The 24,957-nt window shown below is 41.4% G+C and overlaps 1 protein-coding gene across 2 annotated transcripts in view; it reads left to right on the top strand.

Moving 5' to 3' along the window:
• Positions 1 to 24,957, top strand: part of Mfsd6 (major facilitator superfamily domain containing 6) — a 63,563-nt gene that overhangs the window by 2,169 nt on the left and 36,437 nt on the right. For both annotated transcript variants that reach the window (XM_029539018.1, XM_029539019.1), the window contains exon 2: positions 15,292 to 16,886. In XM_029539018.1, the coding sequence (XP_029394878.1) occupies positions 15,343 to 16,886 (1,544 nt within the window). In that variant the 5' untranslated portion in view covers positions 15,292 to 15,342. The remainder of the gene's footprint in view (positions 1 to 15,291; positions 16,887 to 24,957) is intronic.

Raw genomic sequence — 24,957 nt, 5'->3', positions numbered from 1 at the left:
ATATATATATATATATATATATATAACTTCTGTATTATCTTATAGTAATATGGCACTTTTGGGATTCTTATGTTTTTAAAGGCACCATTCTGGAGTTAGTTTCCAAATCCCTGTACTAATGTCTAATTTTATGCACCATGAAAAAGAAGCTCAGAGAAATTATGCAACTTAGACCAACCACATATTCAATAAGAGGTGGAGTTAGAATTGACCTGTCCCTCTGACCCCAAACAAAGCACAGGAAACTTCCAGAAGGTACTCCTCCCAGATATGGACCTAGTCCTTCTCCCCACCTACACTGAAGCTTTTCCTTTGCTTCTTGCCTTTGAAATTAACTTTGTATCTACATGTATGTATTACACATGCTAGCATTTATCCATACAGAATGATCTACATATTGATAATGTATATAAATTAGTGGATGTATAATATTTTTACCCATTTATTTTTACATTTTTGAACTTACAAGAAATGTAAACCTAAGTGCCAAATATGAGTTGAGTATTAGACCAATGCAGGGGTAATTTTTCTTTTGACCTTAGAAAGTTAGATTTAGGTAAAAAAAAATTTGGAAAAGTGTATGTTCTTTTATTATATAAACTAAAAAGGGAAAAGAAGAAAGGAAAAAATTCACTGAAGAGAAAACTGAGTGCACCTAACCATAACATACAGTGAGGTTGTTTTGTTTTATTTTTGTTGTTGTTTATTGTTTTGGAAAGTAAGAGAGGGTCAGGGTGGGGCAGAGTCAGGAGTTTCAGATGATCAATTGTTCCCTTATCCAGTCATAGCTGTGGCAGTCTACAGCTTGCTGGGCTTCCTACAAGAACACTTTGGTGCACAGGTTTCCCTCTACGTCCAGGCTGGACCAGAACTTCTTTCCGTCTGTCTAGTCTTGCTTGCAACTGCAGTCAGGGAGACACTCATTTCTTGGTAAAGTTGATAGGAGGAGTCAGCTTGCTTGCTGTGTCATCTCAGGAAAATGTGGCATTACAGATGACTTCAGGTTGGCATAGTGTCATTTCAGGGGCAGCACATTATCATCAAGTTTAGTCTGATGTACGTATGTATTTAGTAACACTAAACACGGTTCCACAAGTCTTCCTACTAATATGTAAATGTAACCAAAATTAATGTGTAGAATTTTTAAAGGTCAACACATTTTTTCTGCTCAGAATTAGAAATCCAAAGGAAAAATACATTCAGACTTAAGATACAAGAAAACACACCACTTCATATGTGAAGAAAATCTAAATTGTCTTGGTCCATTGGAATGCAACTTTATTATAATGCAATCTGGCAGAAGAGGTCCTTATAAAGTTTATCTGAAGAGGAGGTTTTCTGACAGTTCTAGGCATCATGTAACATTTCATTTAAGGTTTTCATTATATTTCAGGTAGGTAGAAATCTGTGCAAAGAACTACCCTGGTTAAGGCCAGTTTGGGTAAAAGTTTCTTCCTTTAGAAAGAAACTTTCCTTTTTGGAACTCTCAAGGCATTTCCTAGGGCACAGTATTTTTAGGTTTCGATGTGAATTGGAGGCAGTAAACACACCTGAGTGCCTCCACCCGAGACATTGCCTCTGGGTTTTTGCAGTCCTCCATATTTAGCTCCCCAGAGTTAGCTGTGTTCACTGTTCTGGTCTTCAGTGTGTGAATACAGCTTTGTTCATCTTGCCTGATTTCTTGACTCCTGAAGAAATGAATAGCATGCCACCTAGTATTTAGACTAAATGATTTACTACCCTTTCTTTGTAGCTGTTTTGGTCTCTATATTTGAAAGATGTTTATTATTTTATAAAACAGCATAGTCTCAATTCATTAAGCAACTTTTGGAAGCTACCCATGTCCTTTGCCATGACAAATGATGCTTCATTTGTTGGTACAAAGGCAAACAGGAGAAAACCAAAATAAATATTTAAAATGTGGAACCCAAGCCTTGAGGTTGTGTTCACTATAGATGCTACACTCCTGGTTTTACTTTGTATCTCTAAGTATTGTGTATCGGGGGTGTCTGTGTGTTTCTGTGTGTGTGAGTGTGTGTGTATGTGTGTGTGTGTGTGTGCGTGCGTGCCTGTTGTGTGTTGTCTACATAGCTGTATGCTTTGGTTCAGGAAAGTGCAGGAGTGGCTGAGCCACAGTTAAACTGATGGTAGAGTTGAGGGCATTTCCAAGTTTGTCAGCATGAATGCGATTGCATTGTTGCCTTCGCAGGTGGCTCTGTTACATTTTAGGATGAGGTGGGATAGAATGAAACACAGAGCAGAGATGGAAGGAGTTCAGTCTATTAGAAAATTCACATTCAAGAGATGTGAAAAGAAATAAATTGGGTGGCATGGATACCGTTCTTGCCATGGTTCTTAGTTTGTTTGAGAAGAGAGAACCATCCAGGGAATATCTATAATTAGAAAAGAGGATACTCCAACTTTGAATGACTGAAGGAATGCATGAAAGTATTTCCATCTGAGAGGCAGAGCAAACTGGAGACAGAGAGGAAGGCTGGGAATCCCACAAGTCAGCTATGGCTAGAGGGTGGCCTACTGTGGCTTTGAGGGGGAGACAAAGGGGAACTAGAAAGAGGAACTGTTGCTGCCTGGATGAGCCTGATTTGTGGGTTAACCATGCCAAGGGAAAGTGACTGACGAGTCTGGACTGGTCGGTTGTTCCCTCCAGTGTGGGAAGCTTTCCCTCCTCAGCTGGGCGCTGTCTACTCTCCACATGGTTAACTGAGCACCCCTGATAGGGCCCAAGACAAATAAGGTTGCTCACACAGCCAAACACACATTCCCTGTGTTAAGCACAGAAGGCCAGAGTGGATATATATAGTGGCAACCCTACTTTCTATGACTCTTTAAAAGTTCTCTGTTCTTGGTGAACATGTTTGATCCTGAAGACTCCTACTGTAAAGCTCTTTCTTGGTTCTTTTCGCAATGATGTCATACTGGGTTAACAGAAAGCTATGCCTGAAAGCCACCGTTGTTAAGGAAATGTAATCACAAGACTTTATTTTCATACTTGAAAAGAAGAGGGAAAGAAGGATATAGATTTTACTATTTTCCTTATAATGATGTTCCCTATTAAAGGTGTAAAGTCTTGTTCAGGCGCAGAGTGAGTGCTGTGACAGGTACTTTGAGGGTCTCTGTGGGGGAGGAGAGCCACTTCTGAATGATGTACATCAGAGCAGTGTGGTAATTCCCTGTGCTCATCCATGATCTCCAGAATTAGGAGTGCTGCAAACGTCACTTGGGTGACTTGGATTTAAAGCAAAGCTTTATTACTTAGAATAGTGTATTAGAAGAGTGATAAATGTTTGTCAAAGAAAATCTAAAAATCTATATGGGGAAAATTATCTTTTAGGTCCTAATTTTGTTACCCATAGATAAATCCTTATAACAATTTGGTGTTATTTCTTCAAATATTATTCTAAAATATATTTCATGTGAAGATCACAAATTTACAGATTAAAAACTGACATAGATGGATGTTTGTGACATAGATGAATGTTTGTTCTATTTGTCTTTTTTTTAATGTTATATTTTGTTATGTTTTCCCATCATATGGATATATGATGCTAATTTTTCTTTTATAAGGATATGCCATAATTTATTTAACTGCCCATATTATTCCTGTTTTTCATTGTTAACTATGAAAACGATTGCGTTGTCTACACTTAAATCTTTGCTTTCCAGGAAATCTATAGTTCTGTTTTCAGTGAGTGAGCATGCTTGTTACCTTCATCAACATTTTACAAGGTATTGCTAGGGGTATATATTCAAACTTCTTTCTTTAATGTGCTAAATAATAAACTGTTACTGAAGGTAATTATATCATTATAATTGATAGCATTGATAAAATTCTCAGTCATCAGAACCTTAACGGCACAAGAAACAGCTAAGCAATTTTTAATGACATGTAGAATGTGCTAAAAGTACACAAACTGTTTTTTTTTTGTTTTTTGTTTTGTTTTGTTTTACGATTATACTGTATTTAGTGGAATCAGCTAGAAACGTTGGTAATAAGTTTGTGGCTATAGAAAAACGTAGTTTAAATCTTGATAACCATATTCTGTGTTTTTTGTGAGAGGTGTGCTTTCTTTAACGCCCTCACTTCTTTGTGTCAGTTATCAGCAGAGCCATATAATAAGAATCAGTCTTTTATTGAATAGCCATTTATTAAGAGTCCATTCTAAGTATACCATTAATCTATACCTACCATAGTGCTATGAATGGTTATACTACTATCTCTGAAGTTATGCTTTTACTTTTCAGTGTTCCTTGGTTTTGTGTGTGTGTGTGTGTGTCCCATAAATTTTTACCATAATTATATTGACCAAACTCATTCCTTCCCTGAAAATATTGGGATGGGAACTCTTTGTGTAAGTCTGATTGAAGGAATTAATTTAGCTAGTTTTCAAAAGCAACTCTCAGCCACTCAGATTGGACAGTACTTTGTCTTTTGAAAAACTAAATTTCATTTTATATAAATTACCGCAATGGTATAACAATTTTTTTTATTGAAGGAAAGTCTTCTGTAAAACCTTAAACAAATAGTTGTTTTCAATGTCAGCTCTTATAAGCACTTTCCTTTATTTCTATAAAAAAGATTTTAAAAATCATTTTATTGCCAGTTTACTGACAACCACATTTATGGTCATTGGGACAGAGGTGTGATTCTACTGGAGACAGCTGTCAAATAGCCACTTAGTCATGACTGACTATGGTGGTTAGACCCCATCCTCCCTGTCTTCCCCTCCCCTCTTACTGTTGCCATGAAGAAATGGCACCCCATTGACCCCATGACCACCAGTGTGTAACACATTTGTTTAAGACTTTCAGAGGCCCCTGGCCATGATCCTGTTGCCTGGAGGAGGCAGGTGGTAGAGCTGCAGGTCCCTGCTGAGTGGATGAGTAGAACGCTGAATCAATGGGGATGCCAGCGAGATGTGTTGCTGGCATCCTGGGTTATAAAGTAGGAGGGATTTTCCCTTAAAATTGCATATTCTATAATCTTTGGTCCTTAGTTCACTGGGTATTATTCTGGGTACTCCTATTCATATTTCCTTGAGGAAATGGTTTCTGAGCGTCAGGAATTGAAGTACGGTGGATACTGCCACCCTTGCCTTTTCCTACACAGATAACGTCATTGCCATCTGGCTAGGGATTGTGGTTGAGGAAGAGATCAATAAGACTTGCTTCCATTTCACAGAAGCTTCTGGAACACCTTTAAGTCCCTACATTGTATTTCTTCTTAACGAATAAATACACAGGTTCAGTGACGCATTTAATTCTCTTGAGCATCTATGACATTTTTCTTTTTGAAAAACATATTTATCTATTTACTTTATGTATATGAGTACAACACTGTAGCTGTCTTCAGACACACCAGAAGTGGGCATCGGATCCCATTACAGATGGTTGTGAGCCACTATGTGGTTGCTGGGAATTGAACTCAGGACCTCTGGAAGAGCAGTCAATGCTCTTAACCACCGAGCCATCTCTCCAGCCCCTGAAAGTTTTTATTGGAGAAATGTAAAAGATATATAAATATGTTTTCTTTAAAAGCTTTTCCATGCTTCCACTGGGCCTATTTGAAGATGGGATGTTTATTTGAAAGAAGATGATGAGATTCTGAAACTAGCTTCAAACTTATATTCTAAAGTATTCCTAGATACCTACCAGTAGACTAAATCAGCCATCTAAAACACATAGGCAGGAATCTGATGTTAATTGATACAGTCTAAAAGGCCTGAACTGTTAATTTCTTTTTAATTGACATTTGTTTCTCTGCATAAAACAAAAATGATGAACCACCTACCTGGCTCTTTGTTAAGACGAGCTATTTCTCTATTTTAAAGAAATGAAATTAATTTGTTCCTGTGACCTTCTTAACAGACTGGAGAGACACTTTAAAGATTTTAATCCTTTTCTTTCAGATTTGTGATGTTACTTGCAAATATACCAGTTGCTTCTTTTAACACAAGCAACCGTTTCTGGCTGAGAAATAATCCTTATTGCTCCAGTCTGTAATTGAGAGCCAGAGCCCCATTCTCACCCTCTTCTGGGATGGTGGCCTGGGATGCTGACAGAGCATAATCTGTGAGCATCATGGGTAAAATACCAGCTTAGTCCAGTGGGGGATGTCAAGCAGTTCTAGAACATTTAGTTCAGAAGAATACTTTTAGAATAATTGGGGAAAAAAAAGTAGAGCATTGTGGGATAAAAGTGCAGCTGCCACTTGACCACCACTAAATGTTCATATATTGCTTTTGAATGAAAATAACTGGTGCTTTCCTTCCATTGTTTCCCTGGAGTCCTGAAATCCTCTGGGAGTAGTTGGCTGGGGTTGTCTTGTTCGGTTTTGTTTTGGTTTTGTTTTGGTTTGGTTTTGGTTTTTCAAGACAGTGTTTCTCTGTGTAGCCTCAGCTGTCTTGGAGATTTTGTAGACCACCTGCCTCTGCCTCCTGAGTGCCAGGATTAAAGGCCTGTGCCACCATTGCCTGGCCCCCTGGGGGTTGATATTTTTTGATCCTCCTTTTACTGAGAGGACAAGGAGGGTTGAAGAGGCACTTAGAACCTCACTGTGCTCTTTTCTAAAACTAATCTCTGATCACATTAAATTTTATACATTTATCACGTAAGTTTAAGACCCATATTGCTATTGTGAATTGCCAAGTGACAGAATAAAGAACAATATGAGAAGTGTGTAATCCTCTCAGCTGTCTGTAATCTTGTGGGTATAGCGGAGGGATCTGTGAAAAGATTGAAAATGGGATTTCCTGTAAGTCCTGTAATAAATCCTACAAGTCAGGTGTGAGGACTGTGTGAAGTGGAAGTGGAGGGAGGAGAGTCACACCTTGTTACAGGATGAGTCAGGGTCCAGGTGTTAACAATGGCTGCATCAGATACAGTTGACAAAGTGCCCTTTGTCCTAAATCATACTGTCACATCTTTTATATCACCCTGTGAAAAGCCCCTACACTAAAATATAAGTTCAGATGGTAAGATGTTTGTGTACTGGCTAGCTTTGTGTCAACTTGACACAGCTGGAGTTATTACAGAGAAAGGAGCTTTACTTGAGGAAATGCCCCCATGAGATCCAGCTGTGGGGCATTTTCTCAATTAGTGATCAAGGGGGAGCGTCCCCTTGTGGGTGTGACCATCTCTGGGCTGGTAGTCTTGGATTCTATAAGAAAGCAGGCTGAGCAAGCCAGAGAAGGCAAGCCAGTAAAGAACATCCCTCCATGGCCTCTGCATCAGCTCCTGCTTTCTGACCTGCTTGAGTTCCAGTCCTGCATCCTTTGGTGATCAACAGCAGTATGGAAGTGTAAGCCGAATAAACCCTTTCCTCCCCAACTTGCTTCTTGGTCATGATGTTTGTGCAGGAATAGAAACCCTGACTAAGACAGTTTGTGAAATCCAAACTCGGGCATTCTGCTCCCTGCTCCACCCCCACAGCAGCTCTCCACTGCTCTGAGCATGTTCCTATACACACTCCGTGCTGTACAAAGCCCAGTATGCACTATTTCACTCTCACAGCTACCATGATACAACACCCCCCTTCTCATTTGCAGCCGAGGAGGAGATAAGACTGAGAAGTTAAAACATTCCCAGAGTTTTGACAGCTGAGATTCCAGTCCCTGCCAGTCTCAGGCCCCCAGATCATAATCCTTCCTCTCTCCTGAATGGCTCTGCATCTCATTCAGCTCCCTCAAGGAGCTGCCTCGCAGGAACTTCTGTACTTGCTTCTGTTTTAGCATTTGAAGCAGTATATTGGGACTTGGAGAACCTCTGTTGTCTCAGTGGTCTGTGGATTAGACATCACAGACTATATATGATTTTCACTGTGTGAACCGTGGGCCACAAAGTGCCTGTCCATCTGATGGTTGGTGGTGAGGCTAGATTAACCTGTTAGATTAAAAAGAAAATGGATGTCTGTATGTTCAGTCTTTAGTATCCTGTTTTGTGATCTGTTCTATCTGGCAACTTCACATGCTCCATAGTCCTGCTGGAAATTCTTTAAGGAACCGTGGTTCTCCTTTCACTTCCCATCCTGGAAAACTTGTTCAGGGGACGGGATAGCATAGGACATTTTGTTTAAATATTATGTATAATGGACTTTGACAATGCCTCCTCCTGCCTCCGTACCTTCCCCTTTCACCTCTTCCTGCTCTCACTTCCCACTTTCTTCCCCCTGACAAGAGTTTATGTCATTTTTACACGCACACAATTTTATGTGTCTATATAAAATGTAGGAGCCACAAGGAGTAAATGTGGTACTTATCTCTCAGACTGACTTAATTTACTTCATTATCTCTGCTGAGCCTATTTGCCTGACTATGACATGACTTCATCCCTCCTCATTGCTCAGAACTTTTTCCTTGTTTATTTATCCAACACTTTCTTCATCCGTTTCTCTGTGATGGACACCTCCCTTGGTTCCACAGCTTAGCTATTTGAATGTAATAGACACTGATGTGCACGTGTCTCTGTAGTGGTTGCCTTGAGTCCTTTGGGAGTGGTAGCATTAGGTCATATGGTAAATCTACCTACAGTTTTATGAGGAACTCCACACTGATTTCCATTGTAGTTAGACTAGTTTATATTCCCATCAGCAGTATATAAGGGGATTCCTTTTGTCCATATCCATCCCTGCATTGGCTGTTTGTTTGTTTGTTTGTTGTTTGTTTGAGACAGGGTCTCTATTAAGTCTATTATGGGTGTCCTGGAACTCACTGTGCAGATCAGGCTGGCCTTGAACTCATGGAATTCCACCAGCATCTGCCTTCTAGTGCTGGGATTAAGTGTTTTAATGCTGGCTAGGGTAAGATGGGCTATCAATGTGGTTTTAATTTACATGTTCTCTGATCACCAAATATTTTTCATTATTTATTAATTATTTGTACTTCATCTGTTCTTTTCATCAGCCCATTTATTGACTGGGTTGTTTGATTTCTTGTTTAGGATTTTGAGTTGTTTGCATGTCCAAGTTCCAGCCTTTCAGACTGTGTCTAGAGAGGACTCCCCCACTCTAGAAGCTGTTTTTCACACCCTATTATTTGTTCTGTTCTGCAGAGGCATCTTAACTACACCAGAATCCGTTTGTTAATTAGTGGAATTGTTTATGAAGTAGCTCTAATCCAATTCAGGAAGTTCTTTCTTGGTTCTTGTATCTTGAGGTGTTCTCCCCACTTTCTCCTCCAGGAGTTCAGAGTTCATGTCCTACATAAAGTCTGTGTTCCACTCGTAGTTGGTTCTTGTTTAGGGTGAGTTCAAGATCCGGTTTGATTTTTCTGTGTGTGGATGTTTAGTTTTCTCAGCATTATGTTGGTGTGTTTATCAAAACTCAGTTGGCAGTAGTTGTTTGGCTTATATCTGAATCTTGTGCTACATTCCATTGATCTGCGTGTCTGGGTTTTGTTGGTGGTGGTATTGTTAACGGTAGTGTGTGTGTATCTGTGTGTGTATCTGTCTGTGTGTACACATGCTAGTCAATACCATACTATTTTTAATTCTGTAGCTCTGCAATATAACTTGAAATTAGGTAAGGTGAAGCCTCCAGCATTATTCTTTTAGTCCAGGAATTCTTTAGTTTCTGCACTCTTCTTTGCTTCCATGTTCATTTTAAGAATTGTTCTGGTTTCTGTGAAGGATGACCTGGGATTTTCGTGGGAATTTTATTGTGAATATCTACATTGCTTTGAGTAGCATAACCACCTCTACAATGTTAATTCCTTCAACCCATAGTCATGGGAGTTCTTTCTGTCTTCTGTGTCTTAAACATTTTCTTTTTTCGGTGTTTTAAATTTTTTATTGAAGAAGTCTTTGATTTCTCTAGTTAGATTTATTCTATGATTTTTTAAAAAGCAATTATAAAATGGATGGATTGTTTTACTGGTTTCTTTTAATTATTAAAACATTTGTTTGTGGGTCTGGAATGATGGCTTAGCAGTTAAGAACACTTCAGGGGATCGGGGTTCAATTCCCATCACCAACATAGCTGCCTACAACCATCTGTAACTCCATTCCTTTTGGGGGGATCTGATTCCCTTTTTTGACTTCTATGGGCACTGCATGCATGTGCATATATATTCAGGCAAACACTCATAGCATACAAATAAATAAAATCTCAAAAAATATTTCAAAATCAAAAAAACCTGAGTGTGCTCTTGTGTAAGCACATTCATGAGACGGGGCAAGCATACCAGTGCATACAAATAAAGGAGGCCAGAGGATGACAACTCTTTGGAGTAACTTACTCTCTTCTTTACCTGGGTTTCAGGGATCAGACTTCAGTCACTGAGCTTGCAGAGCAAGTGCGCTTACCCTCTGAGCCATCTTGCCATGCCTTGGTGTCTTTCTCCATATGTGTGTTATTTATTGGTATGTAGGAAATCTGCTGAGTTTTGGATGCTGATTTTCGTCTCCAGCTGCTGTCTGTCAGACCTAAGAGCTTCCTGGTGACGCCTTTATGGTTGCTGATGTAGAGAATCATATAGTCTGCAAGTAAAAGGACCTTGCAAGTCCTTTGTTTTCTCACAAGCTTGCAAACTCTTTACTCAGAACTCCTATTGTCTATAATTTGTTACTGTTAATTTATTATGCAGTGTGATGTAGCTTCTATTTCATTACTGTTCTCTATTGCCACTTAATACTTTCACATTATTTAATGTTTCTTTGAGTTTAAGGACTATTTTACCTACCATAAAGCATGGCTTTGGGGCAAAAGAGTGTGCATCTGGCATCTTATTTAATAGCGACACAGTACATTTAGAAATAGCACCCACTAAAAGCACAGACTATCTGAAATTGAATCCCATTTATTCTGTTTATTCTGAATATGAACTGCAGCTAGCTCTCTGTTGTGCCTCAGCCTCCTCATCTGTACAATAGGAAAGTGGTCGTGTATATTCTGGGAACTGTTGTGAAGATTGAGTTAATCCTTATGAAACCATGACAGGTTAGTAATAATAATGGTGACGAAGCACTGTGCTTCTAACTAACATGTAAATACACCACTAGGAGTTAATTAACATACATATGCAACCAAATATTAATGGACCTCTTTGTCATCTTACAGTCCAGTTTTGTCAGGGGTCTGGGAAGGGCTTTCCAAGGTGGCAAGTTCTTGAGAGGAGGCTCAATTGCTGGGCAAGACTCTGGGGCAGCTCTGCAGGCCTGGGCACAGTGCTGAGGCCCAGGAGAGCTGAAAACTGGATTAGCAGAGTGAGAATGGGCATTGTCTCTCAGCTTGTCTCAACCCTCAAGGTCACCAAGCCTCAGAAGGGAGAAGATTCCAAAGGCAGTCAGTCATTCCCTGCGATGTGCTTCAGCGCCTTTTCACTGTGGGCTGCTGTCCAGCCGAGTTTGTATGTGTGTTTCATGACATTGGCTGAGTGGGTAGCAGATGCAAAAGCAATCCTGACCTTAAAGGATCTGCTGGATGGACACTGCGTGAACGCTTCTGCAATCAGCTCTCCTGGAGAATGCTAAGGTTGAGCTGACTGCCGGAGAGAGTAGTATATAAAAAACGCTAGGACTCTGAGTCGGGCTTGTGCTGTTTTCCCCCCCTTTTCTCTGCTGGCAATAAATTGCAGCAGTCAGGGGCCAAGTTCTGCTTTAGAATTCACCTTGCTTAATGGCATTCTGAATGATCAGTGACAGTGCACAAGGCAGAGCTGGCTCCCCAATTCAGGAAATAGATGTCTCTATTTCACTGCTGCAGCCAGGTTTCTGCGACATTGGGTTATAGTATCGATGGCGCAGGGGACACTTTGCTCCAGTCCTAACCAAGGATTGTTTACTCTCCTCTTTGATAGCTGTGCCACTGCTACACCAAGACACACTTGGTCATCATGTTCGTGAGTCTGACCAGTTAGGCCAAATAATGTCTCGGATCAGAAGCCAATTTCCTCTCAGAGGTTTTCCACTACATTCCATCCTCTTAGCATATATTTGTGGACAAAATACATTTAAGCCATGTTAATATAAATATCAAATGAAAAAACTATCTATTTTAGTAAGGATGATTTCACAGTCTCACATAATAATTCAGAAACCCCTGCTCTAGGAATGACTCAGTGTAGGTATTGGTAGGAGGCCTTTTAGGGCTGTGTTGTTGATTACTGACATTAGAATCTACCGGGTGACAAAATGCTTGGCTTTCTTCAAAATAAACAAAAGGTCATGCTTACCCAGTTAGAAGTAGTTGTAGACCTGTCCTGGAGAAGCTCAGACATTTCTGTGTGCAATGTCTAAGAAAGCAGTAAGAACAGATGTGCTGCATGGGTCTATGCTGGCAGACCACCGTCCCAGTATTCACAAGCTGCTGTAACAAAGCTCCATGTGTGTACTGGCACTGAGGTTAATTTCTCATGGTTCTGAAGACAGGGAACTCCCAGGTCACAGTGCCCAGTGAGGACTGCTTCCTGCCTTCAAGTCAGCTGGCTCTCACTGCATCCTTACAGGGCCTTTTCTCAGCAGGTGCTGGTGTTTGGGGAAAGAGGAACCTGTTTTGTTGTTTGCTAGGGATCTGATCCTATTTCAAAGGTCTTTCTCTCAGGACCTATGTCTAGAGACATCACAGTGGTGCCTATGGCTTCAATGTGGGCACTTGGCAGGGAGATGCAAACAGAAACAGAGTCTCAGTCTCTAAATAACAGAGTTGCCCCTCACTCTGAGCACACTAAGCCTCAGGCATTGCTAACAGTCTGAGTGTTTGTCTGGTCTGCCTTTGTAATGGATATAATCCAATTCAACAAAGGTACATTGGCTCTACTACATCTTAATTTTATTAAAATGCAGGCATCATTTCTGGCATGTTTCTTTCCCTTGGTCCTGAGGTGGCAGAGGTGACTTCATTTCTCCCTTGCTTCATCTTTGTTACAGCAGTGGGGTTCCATGGCTGGGTTCTGTTTCCTCAAAATCCAAATAGGACACGAAAATATTGTCTAAAACTGAATGTCCTGGGCCAGCCTAGTGCTGCACGCCTTCAACCCCAGCGCTCTGAAGGTAGAGGCAGGCAGATCTCTGAGTTTGAGGCTAGCCTGGTCTACACAGTGAGTTCTAGGGCTCCCGGGGTTATATTGTGAGGCCACATCTCAAAAACCAAACCAAACCAATAAAAACTAATGTCCTGAATTTAAAGTAGTTTATTGCTTATATTTTTAGGCTGACATTTCCAAGTGTGTCTTCCATACAGACAAAAGGGAATGCTCTGTAGTTATACAACACTTCCTTAGTTACTTGCAGTTGTTGATACCTTGTCCGTTTGTTGATGCTTGGGAACTAGTGGGAAAACTCAGAGAACTATAATAAAAGCCACTGGAATCCAGAGGAAAGATTGGCTTGGGAGTCACTCCTCAGGGCTGACAGAGGTGTGAGCTGCCTTGCTCTCTGTGCCTTCTTGCTCCCTAGCAGAGCTATCCTTTTCCTGTCTTCCTCAGTGTGTGGCTGGTTACCATGGGGACACATAGTGTATTATGATTGTCTTCCCTGCCCTGTACTTCCTACCATCTCATCCCAGGCTCTCCCTGGGTTATCTACATTTCCTCTCAGGCCCTGGTGAGATCTATTGGTGTTTGACTCATCACTGAGAAAGCAATAATGTTCTGGTTGCTTGACTTGGCCAAAAGGTCATATGGTTGGTGATATTCCTACAATGCAGTGTAAGGTCATTAAGTAGCCTGTACATCTCATTTGGCTCTGAAGAAAGGCAAGAAGTTAAGGTTATGATCAGACATTTTGTGAGGGAAATGGCATGGTAGTACATTCTCATAGTTTAAAAATTGGAAATTAATCAAAGGGGGGAAATTAATAAAGTGCCAGTGGCATATTTATTTAAAAAAAATAACATATGAATTTTACCTCAACTTATAAACCATTTTTTTAACCTAAATATCCTGAATTTAGAAGCTAGTGGCTATGTGCTACATCATTTTGGGGGTTAGAAGATAAATCAGCTTACTACACAGGTCTTATTAAATTGTGTTTCCAGATGTACATGATGGTGCATGCATTTAATCAAGAGGTCTAGCCTGGTCTGCAGATCAAGTTCTACACAGTGAGATGCTGGCTCAAAAAAAAAAAAGTTTCTATTGTCTGTCTAGGAACCTTGTAGAAATTTACATGCATGATTCTGCATTTTTTGAGTGTCAATTCATGTTCAGATCATGGCCTGGGGTGGCAAGTGAAATTGATGTTTCTCTCTGCTGGAGAAAGTGAAAGGATTGGAAAGGGGTGTAATGAACAAGCCTCTTAGCACCTGAATATTTTTACTAGAACTAGAGAGGACAAACTTTGATGCAAATACAATCTTTTGACTCTTTAGTCATTTCTGTAATAAAAGTTAGAGAAAGTTATGGAATGTGGCATGGTTTCTATAAATTTATACTAACGATGTATTGCTAATCTTTCATACAGAAAACACCTCTCTTTTACTTTATTACATAACATATGGTATATGGTATTTGACATTTTGGTGGTAGAAATATCCAATCTTTTGATACTGCAGCATGACTCTTGATGTTTACACATGTGTCTAACTGCATTCATAGCTATGCAAGAATACACATAGCCCATAAACTGCAGGGTGCATAAGCTGAGTACTGCATCGGATTATGTGTACTGAAGCTATAAAGCAGAGTTCAAATCCAGGCCCTGCCACCTTGCAAGGCCTCATTTTTCTTATTTGTAATGTGGACAGAATAGTAGGCACGTTGTGATTAATGTGAATTAATACATGTAAAAGACTTTAAGTATTGCTAGGTGTAGTAAGAGCTCAGTAAATGTTTTCTTTTTCTTTTGTATACTCTCAACTAGGAGAATGAATCCACATCTATTTCTATATGTGTGTCTTGCTAGAGACCAAACCAATTCAGGAGTCAAGTGTTCTACCATGGAGCTATATGGCAGCCCTCAAAAGATAGTACCTGGTTTTGGTTCTAATCACTTATACTCAGTCCCTAAGTGGTTGGTTAGAGCAGTGGTTCTCAACCTGTGGGTCTTGACCCCAGCTCCAATTAGTGGTCAGAAGAGTACTGCATTTTCAAAAGAGACTTTATTTTTATTTATATATATATATATATATATATATGTGCTCCTCCAGTGTGTGTGTGTGTGTGTGTCTATGTATGTATGTATGTATGTATTGTGTGTATGTAAACATGTGTATGTACCTTTGTCTGTGGAGACCAGAAGAGATCATTTGCTGATTTTATCTGCAGCTTGAAACTCCTCATCTCTCTGCGGACTGAGGTTCTGATTGTCATTGCTAAGTGTCTTTTACACTTCATTTTACAGATCACCATTCAGGATTTTGAAGGTCACTGACCCTAATGGTGGTGGTAAGCCATGGCTGCTGATGATAAAGTTGCTATTCTAACTGATGATGAAGAGGAACAGAAGAGAAAATATGTGCTTGCTGATCCCTTCAATGGCATCTGCAGGGAACCAGAACCACCTTCTAATGAAACCCCCTCCTCCACTGAGACTTCAGCCATTCCCGAGGAGGAAATAGACTGGATAGAGAAACATTGTGTGAAAATCAACAATGACCTTCTCATCTCCAAGGTGTTTTATTTTTTCTTTTACTCTGCCTATGGCTCTCTTTACCCTCTCCTACCTGTATATTATAAACAGCTGGGAATGTCACCTAGCCAGAGTGGACTGTTGGTGGGCATTCGATACTTCATTGAATTCTGCAGTGCCCCCTTCTGGGGTGTAGTTGCAGATCGTTTCAAAAAGGGCAAAATTGTCCTCCTCTTTTCGCTTCTGTGTTGGGTTTTGTTCAACCTGGGCATTGGATTTGTCAAACCTGCCACCTTGAGATGTCTACCAAAGATCCCCGCAACAGCTCACCCCACCAATGTAAGCCACCCAGTAACTGTCCTGCCAATGAACTCCTCCACTGTCAGTTTCTTTACCATACCACCAAAATTGCTCGAGAAAAGGGACGTGCAGTTGTTGTCTGAAACAGAGCCCAATATCTCAGACATAGATCTCTTGTCAACAGCCTTGACCTTGACCAGTGAACCCACACTGCGGCCCCAGACGGAGGCAATTACTCACCCTGTTACAGGCTTGATTTTGAACACAAGCACAGTGACTCTGCCTCCCACAGGAAATGTCACCAGGGAGACAACCATTGCTGTGGTCACCACCACCAAATCTTTACCATCTGATCAAGTCACTCTTGTGTATGACCAACAGGAAGTTGAGGCGATATTCTTGATTATCTTGGTGGTTGTCATAATAGGAGAATTTTTCAGTGCCTCTTCTGTCACGATTGTAGACACAGTAACCCTCCAGTACCTGGGAAAACACAGAGACCGGTATGGGCTACAGCGCATGTGGGGCTCCCTGGGCTGGGGCCTGGCCATGCTGTCTGTGGGTATTGGGATTGACTATACTCATATAGATGTGCTCATTGATGGGAAGGGATGTAAGCCCCCCGAGTACCGGAACTACCAGATTGTCTTCATCGTCTTTGGAGTTCTCATGACCATGGCCCTAATTGTTGCCACTCAGTTCCGGTTCCGCTACAACCACTTCAACAATAGTGATGGTAAAGGGAAAGAGGTGGAGATCCCACAGGTGGAAAGGGACAACTCCACAGAGTCCTCTGAAGAGACTCCAACTGCCGCGACTCACTCGCAGGCCTTCAACTTCTGGGACTTGATCAAGTTGCTCTGCAGTGTGCAGTATGGCTCAGTTCTGTTTGTGGCCTGGTTCATGGGTTTTGGATACGGCTTTGTGTTCACCTTTCTCTACTGGCATCTGGAAGACCTAAATGGAACTACAACCCTCTTTGGTGTCTGTTCAGTCCTGAGTCATGTGTCCGAGCTGACCGCTTACTTCTTCAGCCACAAGCTTATTGAGTTGATTGGCCATATCAGGTAAGAGAAAGCTTACTCTTGGCTGTTCCTCAGCAATTGAACTTTCCATTGTATAGCTTCTTAAGAGTGTTATGCTTTGGGTGGGGCTACATTGGGGTAGAGCTTTCTGCTGCTCCTCTTCCTCCTCCTTCAAACAGAAATAAAAGGAAGCAAGACACGGTTTAGCTGGATAATCTAAGAGAAACAAGCAGGAGGCTATAATAACCCCTACCCCCCCAAAAAAAATAACCATATAGGTATGAGGTTGTGTATTAAGGGACTCAGACAACTAATATTTCCAAGTATCAACATAGTGAACGCTGTTGTCTGTGGAACTTATGAAGGATGGTTTTAGTGGCTAATGATCGTCTTTCTCCAGCCTTTATATAGTCTCAGATACCTACTAATAATATAGAGCTAAGGACTATGGCATATAAAGAATGCCAGAGGCTGGGCATGTAGTGACAGAGCCCTTGTGAATATGAGTTTTGATCCTCAGAACTGCCAGGAAAATAAAAAAGAAAGAAGGGGAGAAAAAAATAACTGTTAATTCAATAAAAGTGTGATGTAACATACCATAGTCCTCTAACCCATGATTTTATGTGGAAGAGATTTTCATATAACATTTTGCCTGAATTAGCTTAGGTTTTAAAGTTTTATGTGCCTTGGTGACCTTTTACCTGAAGTTTCTTATGTTATCCTTTTAGTTAAAATAAAATAGACAGCTGCCTACCTTTTCTGTAGGATAGTCTTTTACCATTAGCATCTGTATAAAGCAGATCGAAAAGTACCTGGCTATATTGTCTTCCCTGCTCTAAAATGGGAAGTGAGCTACACTTAACACTTAAGCTGTAGAAAAGTACCACAGACCTGTCCATAAACTACTAAGTTGATCTCACTGAACACCCATGCGTTGTGTCTGCGATACTCTTTAGAGCCGCTTTGCCATATGAAATTTTGCAGGCATCAACAGTGGGAAGGCTTGGGAAACAGTGGTGCTTATTCACTTTAAGGCGAAGAGAATGCTCTCTCATTTAAAGCGTCACTGAGAACCACGCTTTCCCCTGTGAACTATAGATTTCTAAGTAGGGTTTGCTTGTTTGGTTTCCTTCGTGGGGTTGTTTGTGCCTTCTTTCTTTTTCTTGCTCACACCTTTGACTGTGAGCTGTCACTAAAAGCCTGGCAGTGTATGGATGGTTCCCAGATTTTGAGGCCCTGTGGCACAGGTAACCGAATCACTCGGAAAGGGGACTTAAAATTCGGGATTCTTGAGAGTGCCCCTCAGTCTTGTGTGAGCCATGCCTAGTACATTGCCCTTGATGAGTGTGTTCTCTGCACCGTGGATGTGGGAGTGGGCCTCACTGCTCAAAGTATCTTTTGAATCAGTATTTTATTTCAAAGGACATGTCCAGTTAGGTGTCAACAATGAGTGGAATTCCCAAACAGAGTAATTTAAGCAGCCAACAATATAGTTGAAAACAGTATAAAAATATGTACATTTTTCAAATAGGCCCTCCTTACATCTAGAAAAAGACACCTCTGGCTATATGTAATAGATATGTTCTTTTTACATTTTTTTTTGTTTATTTATGTTCTAGTACTGGTGACTGAGCTCAGGGTAAGCACTCTGCCACTGAGCTATCTCCCCAGGCCTTAGATACATATCTTCCATAATAAAATCATAATTAATTCACTGCTGTGTTTGTCAATTCAATGAGCTTACACTTATAGCCTTCCTTTCTAAACAATATCAGTAACTACTTAGAAATCTACAGTTCACATTATTTCCCTGGTTTATGTACCAAAAACATCTCCCTTTTCCTGCTTAGTGATGTAATCAAGAAGGGGGCTTCTGTGGTTTCATAGTTGCTCTCAAGAGAGCTTTGAGGAGCTGAGATTGGTTATTCCCCCATTTTGCTTTTAAATTCTGTCCATTAGAATACTAATTAGACTCTTGAGGGATGCAAGACTCCACAGGTAATCTGGATGTGGTAGTGTGTCTGAAATTCCAGCACTCTGTCAGAGGTAGAAGGAGGGGTGAGTTCACAGGCCAGCTTAGTCTGTCACACACAGCATGGAATCAACATACAGACCCTATCTCAAACAAGGCAGATGATGAGGATGGCCACCTAAGGCAGTCCTCTGACTTCACACACATGCGTAGCATGAGTGCATCTGCAGTCACAAACATACAGTCACACACATCACCAGAATTCTCCCTAGGCTGTAGGATGCTCTATGAGTCATCATCTAACCAGGGGAACAGGCACCAATCTGTCTTATTCTGAGTCCTTTGATGGAGAAAATGGAGAAGGCTGAGACTGTGCTTACTGAAAGCATCCTCTGAATGGCCAAGGGAAGTAAAGAGAGGAAACGTCCACACAGTAGATGGACCCATAAATTAGACACGCATGCTCCAGAGATGGTGTCTGATACAATGCAGAGACATCTTGAGTTGAAAAAACCTGATGCTCAGAGTACAGCAGTGGAATGACCTACTACAAGACCAGTTTCCCTGAGTACCAATTACCACAGGTATGTGTGAGAAGTCCTGCAGGCAAGGAAAGGACCACTTAGAAGGATTAAGGAATAGAGGGCCATGCTGCATATTCTGGAAAGGCAGAAAAATGCCCTGGATCTTTCCCGACTTCTTGTCAGCCATGCATCTCATTAGCCTAGCATTCTTAACCTTGGCTGCAGAGTGAAACTCTCTAGGGACTTTAGAAAATACACACCAGAGTCTGATGTCACTGATCTAGATGCAGCCTGGGTACGGGTAACTAGAAAAGCCCTCCTAGGAGTCTGCTGGGGCAGAACCAATACATTAACTGAACTCTGCTGAAGGCAGGGTGGCAGGTCCCAGGAAGCATAGCCTTGGGAATCAGTGCTCTTCAGAGGCATCAGATCCAGAAGCAGCAGATGGCACAAAGAGATGGGTAGAAACAAGGAAAAGTATGAGAAGCAAACAAGCAAATCTGGACACATAGAGAGAGGTCATATCTCTGTCTTCCAGGCTCAGTGTTCCTCCAATGAGCACAGTGTGCTGTGTATTCTTTCCAGAATCCTCAGTCAGGTGCAGTTCTGCACTTCCTGCTTGTCCTGGGCCTTCCTGCAGCCTTCCCCCCCCCCCCGGGAAGCCTGGAGCTCTCCTTCCTGTTGGTGTCATCTTTGCCAGACTAAATGGATAGCCTATAGTACATAGCTAGTATATTAAGTACATGCATAAGTGTCTAATACGTAGAAAAAAATGGGTAATATTTTCTTTCCTCTAATATTACATGCCAGAACTGACCTTAAATATGAGAATTTTGGGATAAAGTCATTGAGTAGATTTTCATATATCCCTTAAAGTGGAACTAAATTTAACTAGAATAACATAAGTGGTAGCCAAATACTGAGTAACAGTGGCATATAAATTTATAATGACTTACTGAGATTTATTTTCGGTCACAACCTACTCATCACTCTTCAAGTGTTCATCAAGGTAAGCATGCTCCTATGCTATCTTTAGAACTCCAGTAAACCATCCTTACATAAACAGGGTTAGAAATACACTTGCAGTAAATTCCAAAGTCTTATTATTTCAAATTTTAAAAGACTCTTTTTTTTTTAGTGCAAACATTAAGAACCATCATATTTGCCTGGCAAAGTTACCTTTCAAAGAAGGACAAAATCCAAGGCCAAGTTAGAAACTATTTATTCTGTGCCTATGTATGTTAGACTGTTGGAATTTTTCCTTGAAACCCTGTGTACAATTGTGGAACTGTTTAATTACTGAGTGGTCCCAAAGTAGATAGACAGTTTTTGAAAACGATTTTTTTTCCTGTGAAATTATCTTCATTATGAAACTATCTAAACAATCTGTGAAAACAGTGGACTAGTGGGACAGATCGGTCATCATGAAATACTCGTCTTTCAAGCATGAGAACCCGTGTTCAATCCCCAGAACCCATGTAAACAACCAGCCACATGCTTGTATTCCAGGAGTGGGGAGACAGACAGACAGATAGATTCCTGGACTCTCTATCCCGCTGGACTAATTGGCAAATCCCAAACCAGAGGCAGATCCTGTTTTAAGAAAAATAAGGAGAGCCAGGCATGGCGGCTGCCTCCTTTAATCCCACTACCCTGGAGGGAAAGACAGGTAGATTTATATGAGTTTGAGACCAGCCTGGTCTACACAAAGGCTTCCAAGTTAGCCAGAGCTACACAGAGAGATCTTACCTCAAACCCCACAGCCCACCCCCAAAAGTAAAGAGAAAAATAAAGGAAAAGAAAACCGAGATGAACGAAACCTAATATAGTCTCCACATGTATGCATACACACATGCACACCACATGTACATTGCACAATTTTTTATGAAGACATAGTTGTAACTATGTTAAAATATTTTCAATTTTTTAATGTAGTATTAACTCCAAAAACTCTCAATAGGAACCAAACAACAACAAAATGCACAGAAATACACCAGGAGCTTAGATTTATGAATCTGTATAGTCTAAAATTCTTAGAAAGATAATTCCCTAGGCTTTATCATGTACTGATAATTTTCCAATAAAAAGTTGAGTGGTCATCTTTACACACACATTTCAACTCCCATGGCTCAATAACCCCCTGACTAGGCTCTCAAAGTCGATACCAAGAGAAACAGCCCTTTCTTTGTCTCAGAGTGAAAGTGTGGGCTTTATCTTTTTGTAACTATTAGAATTTTTAAATTAGTAACATGTTTTGTGTATGACATAGAATGGAAGTCAACAACTTGCTTGTTTTTTCCACCTAGACAAAGTTTCACTGTGTCGTCCTAGCTGGCCTGGAACTCTCTGTGTAGAGCAGGCTGGTTTCAGACTTATCTGCTGCCTCTGCCTCCTGAATGCTGGGACTAAACGTGTGTGCTCCAGGCTGGCTAACTCACTTCTTGATTAAAAAGCAAGATCATGGTGGACTTTCAACAACCTCTGTTTCCCTTTTAATTTAGAAGAGCAGCAGTTCTTTTAAAAAAGCATTTCCTCCTGGGCTGACAAGATGATTCAGCAGGTATCTGCCACCAAGCCTGATGATCCAACTTTAGTCACCAGAACACACTTTAGGAGAAAACCAATTCCTTTGAGCTGTCCTCTGCCCTCCACACACACACCTATGCACGTCACCTCCCTGCCCCCAGAAAGCTAATAAGTAGGAAACAGTTATTAAACTATTTGATCACAGTAAAATGTTTTAAATGACATAATTAAGTTTGCAATTATGTTATATGTGCTCTAAATGATCAATTATTGGTTTGTAGTATTTAAAATAATCAGGGTAATTGTGTAATTTACTTGAATAATTACCAGGGCCTTGAGAATCTCAGATTAATTGGATGCAAGGAATGTGTGCTAAATGGGCTGGGAAAGACAAAGGCTATTGAAGGTCAAACCAATGCTGGCATGAGCAATGTGACCTTTCTTTGGTGGCAGATGGGAATCATAGCAAGGTTCAACGCGAGCAAGGTCTCATTTTTCACATGAGGTGACCACTACACTACAGAGTGTGGCCTACAGCCAACTCTGCAGTTGGAGCCTACAGAGAACATTCTTAAAGAGTCCCTGTGGGAGGCAGGAACTGTTTGAACTGCAGACGTAGCAGCAGAAATTGACAGACACTCGTTGGGGAGGTGAAACTGATGGACTGGACCAGTAAGTGGGAGGTTACAGACCCTGATGTGTCCAGGCAGGGTGTGGTAACTCTGAAATAGGAAATCCAGAAAAGAGAGAGTTGAAGAAAAGAGGAAATATAATGACCTGGATTTAATGTTGGGTTTAATTTGAAGTTGGAATATTCTACAGGGAGCTGTCAGGCTCACAGTTAACTACTCTAAACTTAGGCAAGCGTGAAGATTTGGGACAGTTTAAACCATAAACATAGATAAGATTGCTAAGGAAACCTTGTAGGCTAAAAAAGGTAGTAGGCTGTGGAAAATCAATTGCAGTTCTCTACAAGACAGCGTTGCAAGTCCCTGATGGTGTTGAAATGTTGGTCTGTGGCTTCTGGCTTCAATAAGAACCTGCATGCTGAGAGCATATAGTGTTTTAGGGATGTGCTATGGACTTTATGTAGCTTGTTTTCCACATCTGGCTTCAGAAGGAGTTGACCTACAAGCATCCTCCAGTATCATTGTGAGAGCCAGTGGCCTGGTTTATGAAAGGTCACTAGTTTCATTGTGTCTATGCTAGCACAAGCTGAACTAGGTTGTCCAGTTCAACCCAAAGCTGCCACTTGACAGCATTTGGCAAGTTAGAGAGCTTTCATGTCTATTATGTCCTCTGCTGATGGACATGAAGTTAGTGCCTGTCTATTGAGAGTGGTTTATGAAAGCTAGATGGAACATGGCAGTTTCTCATTGCAGTGACTGGTACATTGAAGGGGGTCAGCTAATGTTTAATTGTTGAGTTAAGTTTCTTGTAGCTGCTTGACACACTGTATCTAGTAAAAGTTCAGGTAACAATATAACATCAATAGTGTGTGGATCAGCAAGTTGCCAGGTCAAGGTGCACAGGGTCTCTCAAACAGCTGACATCTTCCTCAAACATCTTGTTCAAATCAAGATTTTTTTCTTTCTACTGATTTATGGTGATTGTAAATTGTCAGATGAAATGGTATTATGTTGAACTGGTAGAACAATGACTGACAAAACCTTTATATGGGAGAGGGAGAGGGAGAGATAGAGAGAAAATATGCACTTGCTGGTATGGCTAAAGATGCATATGAAGGACAGAAGACAAATACTTCAAGTTTCCTTCCTCGGAAGCCACTCACTTTGTGGGGAGTTGATGGACTCTATACTAGTTAATAAAGTATACTAACTTGGCAGTGGGAAAGTGATGCCCTGGGTCTCTCTGCCTGAGCAGTCTAGTGGTTGACTGGTCTTCACCATATCACAGAAGGCAAGGATACAGTGTAGTCAGAGCCGTAGTCTTGCTACAGTGTCAGTGTGGAGAATGTGGAATGATGAGTGGGAACTAGGTGTTTACCCCCAAGAGCTGAGGCAGGTGAATTGCAGTCAGAATAACTGTGTCCTTTGCCTTCTGTGTGAAGGAGACCCTGGAAGCCTCTATTTCTCAGCACTCAGTTTTGTTATTGTCATATTTTGTCATTTGTGCCATGAAAAAGTGTGGTGGAGCATTGCAGAGGACAAACGTGCAGTCACCATCTAATTCTTGAAACTGGTCAGTCAGCCAAACACGTCTATGAACTGTTTACATCGTATGTGCTTTTAACAGGCATAGGTTTGAAGCATTTGGGTGTGGTAAGCTGCCCAGTTCTTCCAGAAGTAGTTTCACAAAGACCATGATTTTGGGCAGTTCTGAATTCTGTCTGTTCAATTATTAAATTCTAAGCTTTTCATGATATTATTTCCCCCATTTTATATTATATTTAGATATATTAATTCTCGCATGGTAAGATGAACTAGATTAGAGATAAAATCGTTCAGGTCCCTCATTTAAAGACTGCCTGGCAACTTTGGCCTTGAAGCCTGTGCCAGCTTCCATCCTATGTCAGTTCCCCGTCCCAAATGAGACAATGTTGGATGTGCTGCTGGGTGTGCTGGGTATGCTGCTGGGTGTGCTGGGTGTGCTGGGTGTGCTGGATGTGCTGCTGGGTGTGCTGGGTGTCCTGCTGGGTGTGCTGGGTGTGGTGCTGGGTGTGGTGCTGGGTGTGCTGGGTGTTCTGCTGGGTGTGCTGCTGGGTGTGCTGCTGGGTGTGCTGCTGGGTGTGCTGCTGGGTGTGGTGCTGGGTGTGCTGGGTGTGCTGCTGGGTGTGCTGCTGGGTGTACTGGGTGTGCTGTTGGGTGTGCTGCTGGGTGTGCTGCTGGGTGTGCTGCTGGGTGTGCTGGGTGTGCTGCAGGGTGTGGTGGGTGTGCTGCTGGGTGTGCTGGGTGTCCTGCTGGGTGTGCTGCTGGGTGTGCTGCTGGGTGTGCTGGGTGTGCTGCTGGGTGTGCTGCTGGGTGTACTGGGTGTGCTGCTGGGTGTGCTGCTGGGTGTGCTGGGTGTGCTGCTGGGTGTGCTGGGTGTCCTGCTGGGTGTGCTGCTGGGTGTACTGGGTGTGCTGGGTGTG

Source organism: Mus pahari, chromosome 5, assembly GCF_900095145.1.
Source record: "Mus pahari chromosome 5, PAHARI_EIJ_v1.1, whole genome shotgun sequence".
NCBI lineage: Eukaryota > Metazoa > Chordata > Mammalia > Rodentia > Muridae > Mus > Mus pahari.
This window is presented reverse-complemented; position numbering and strand designations above follow the sequence as displayed.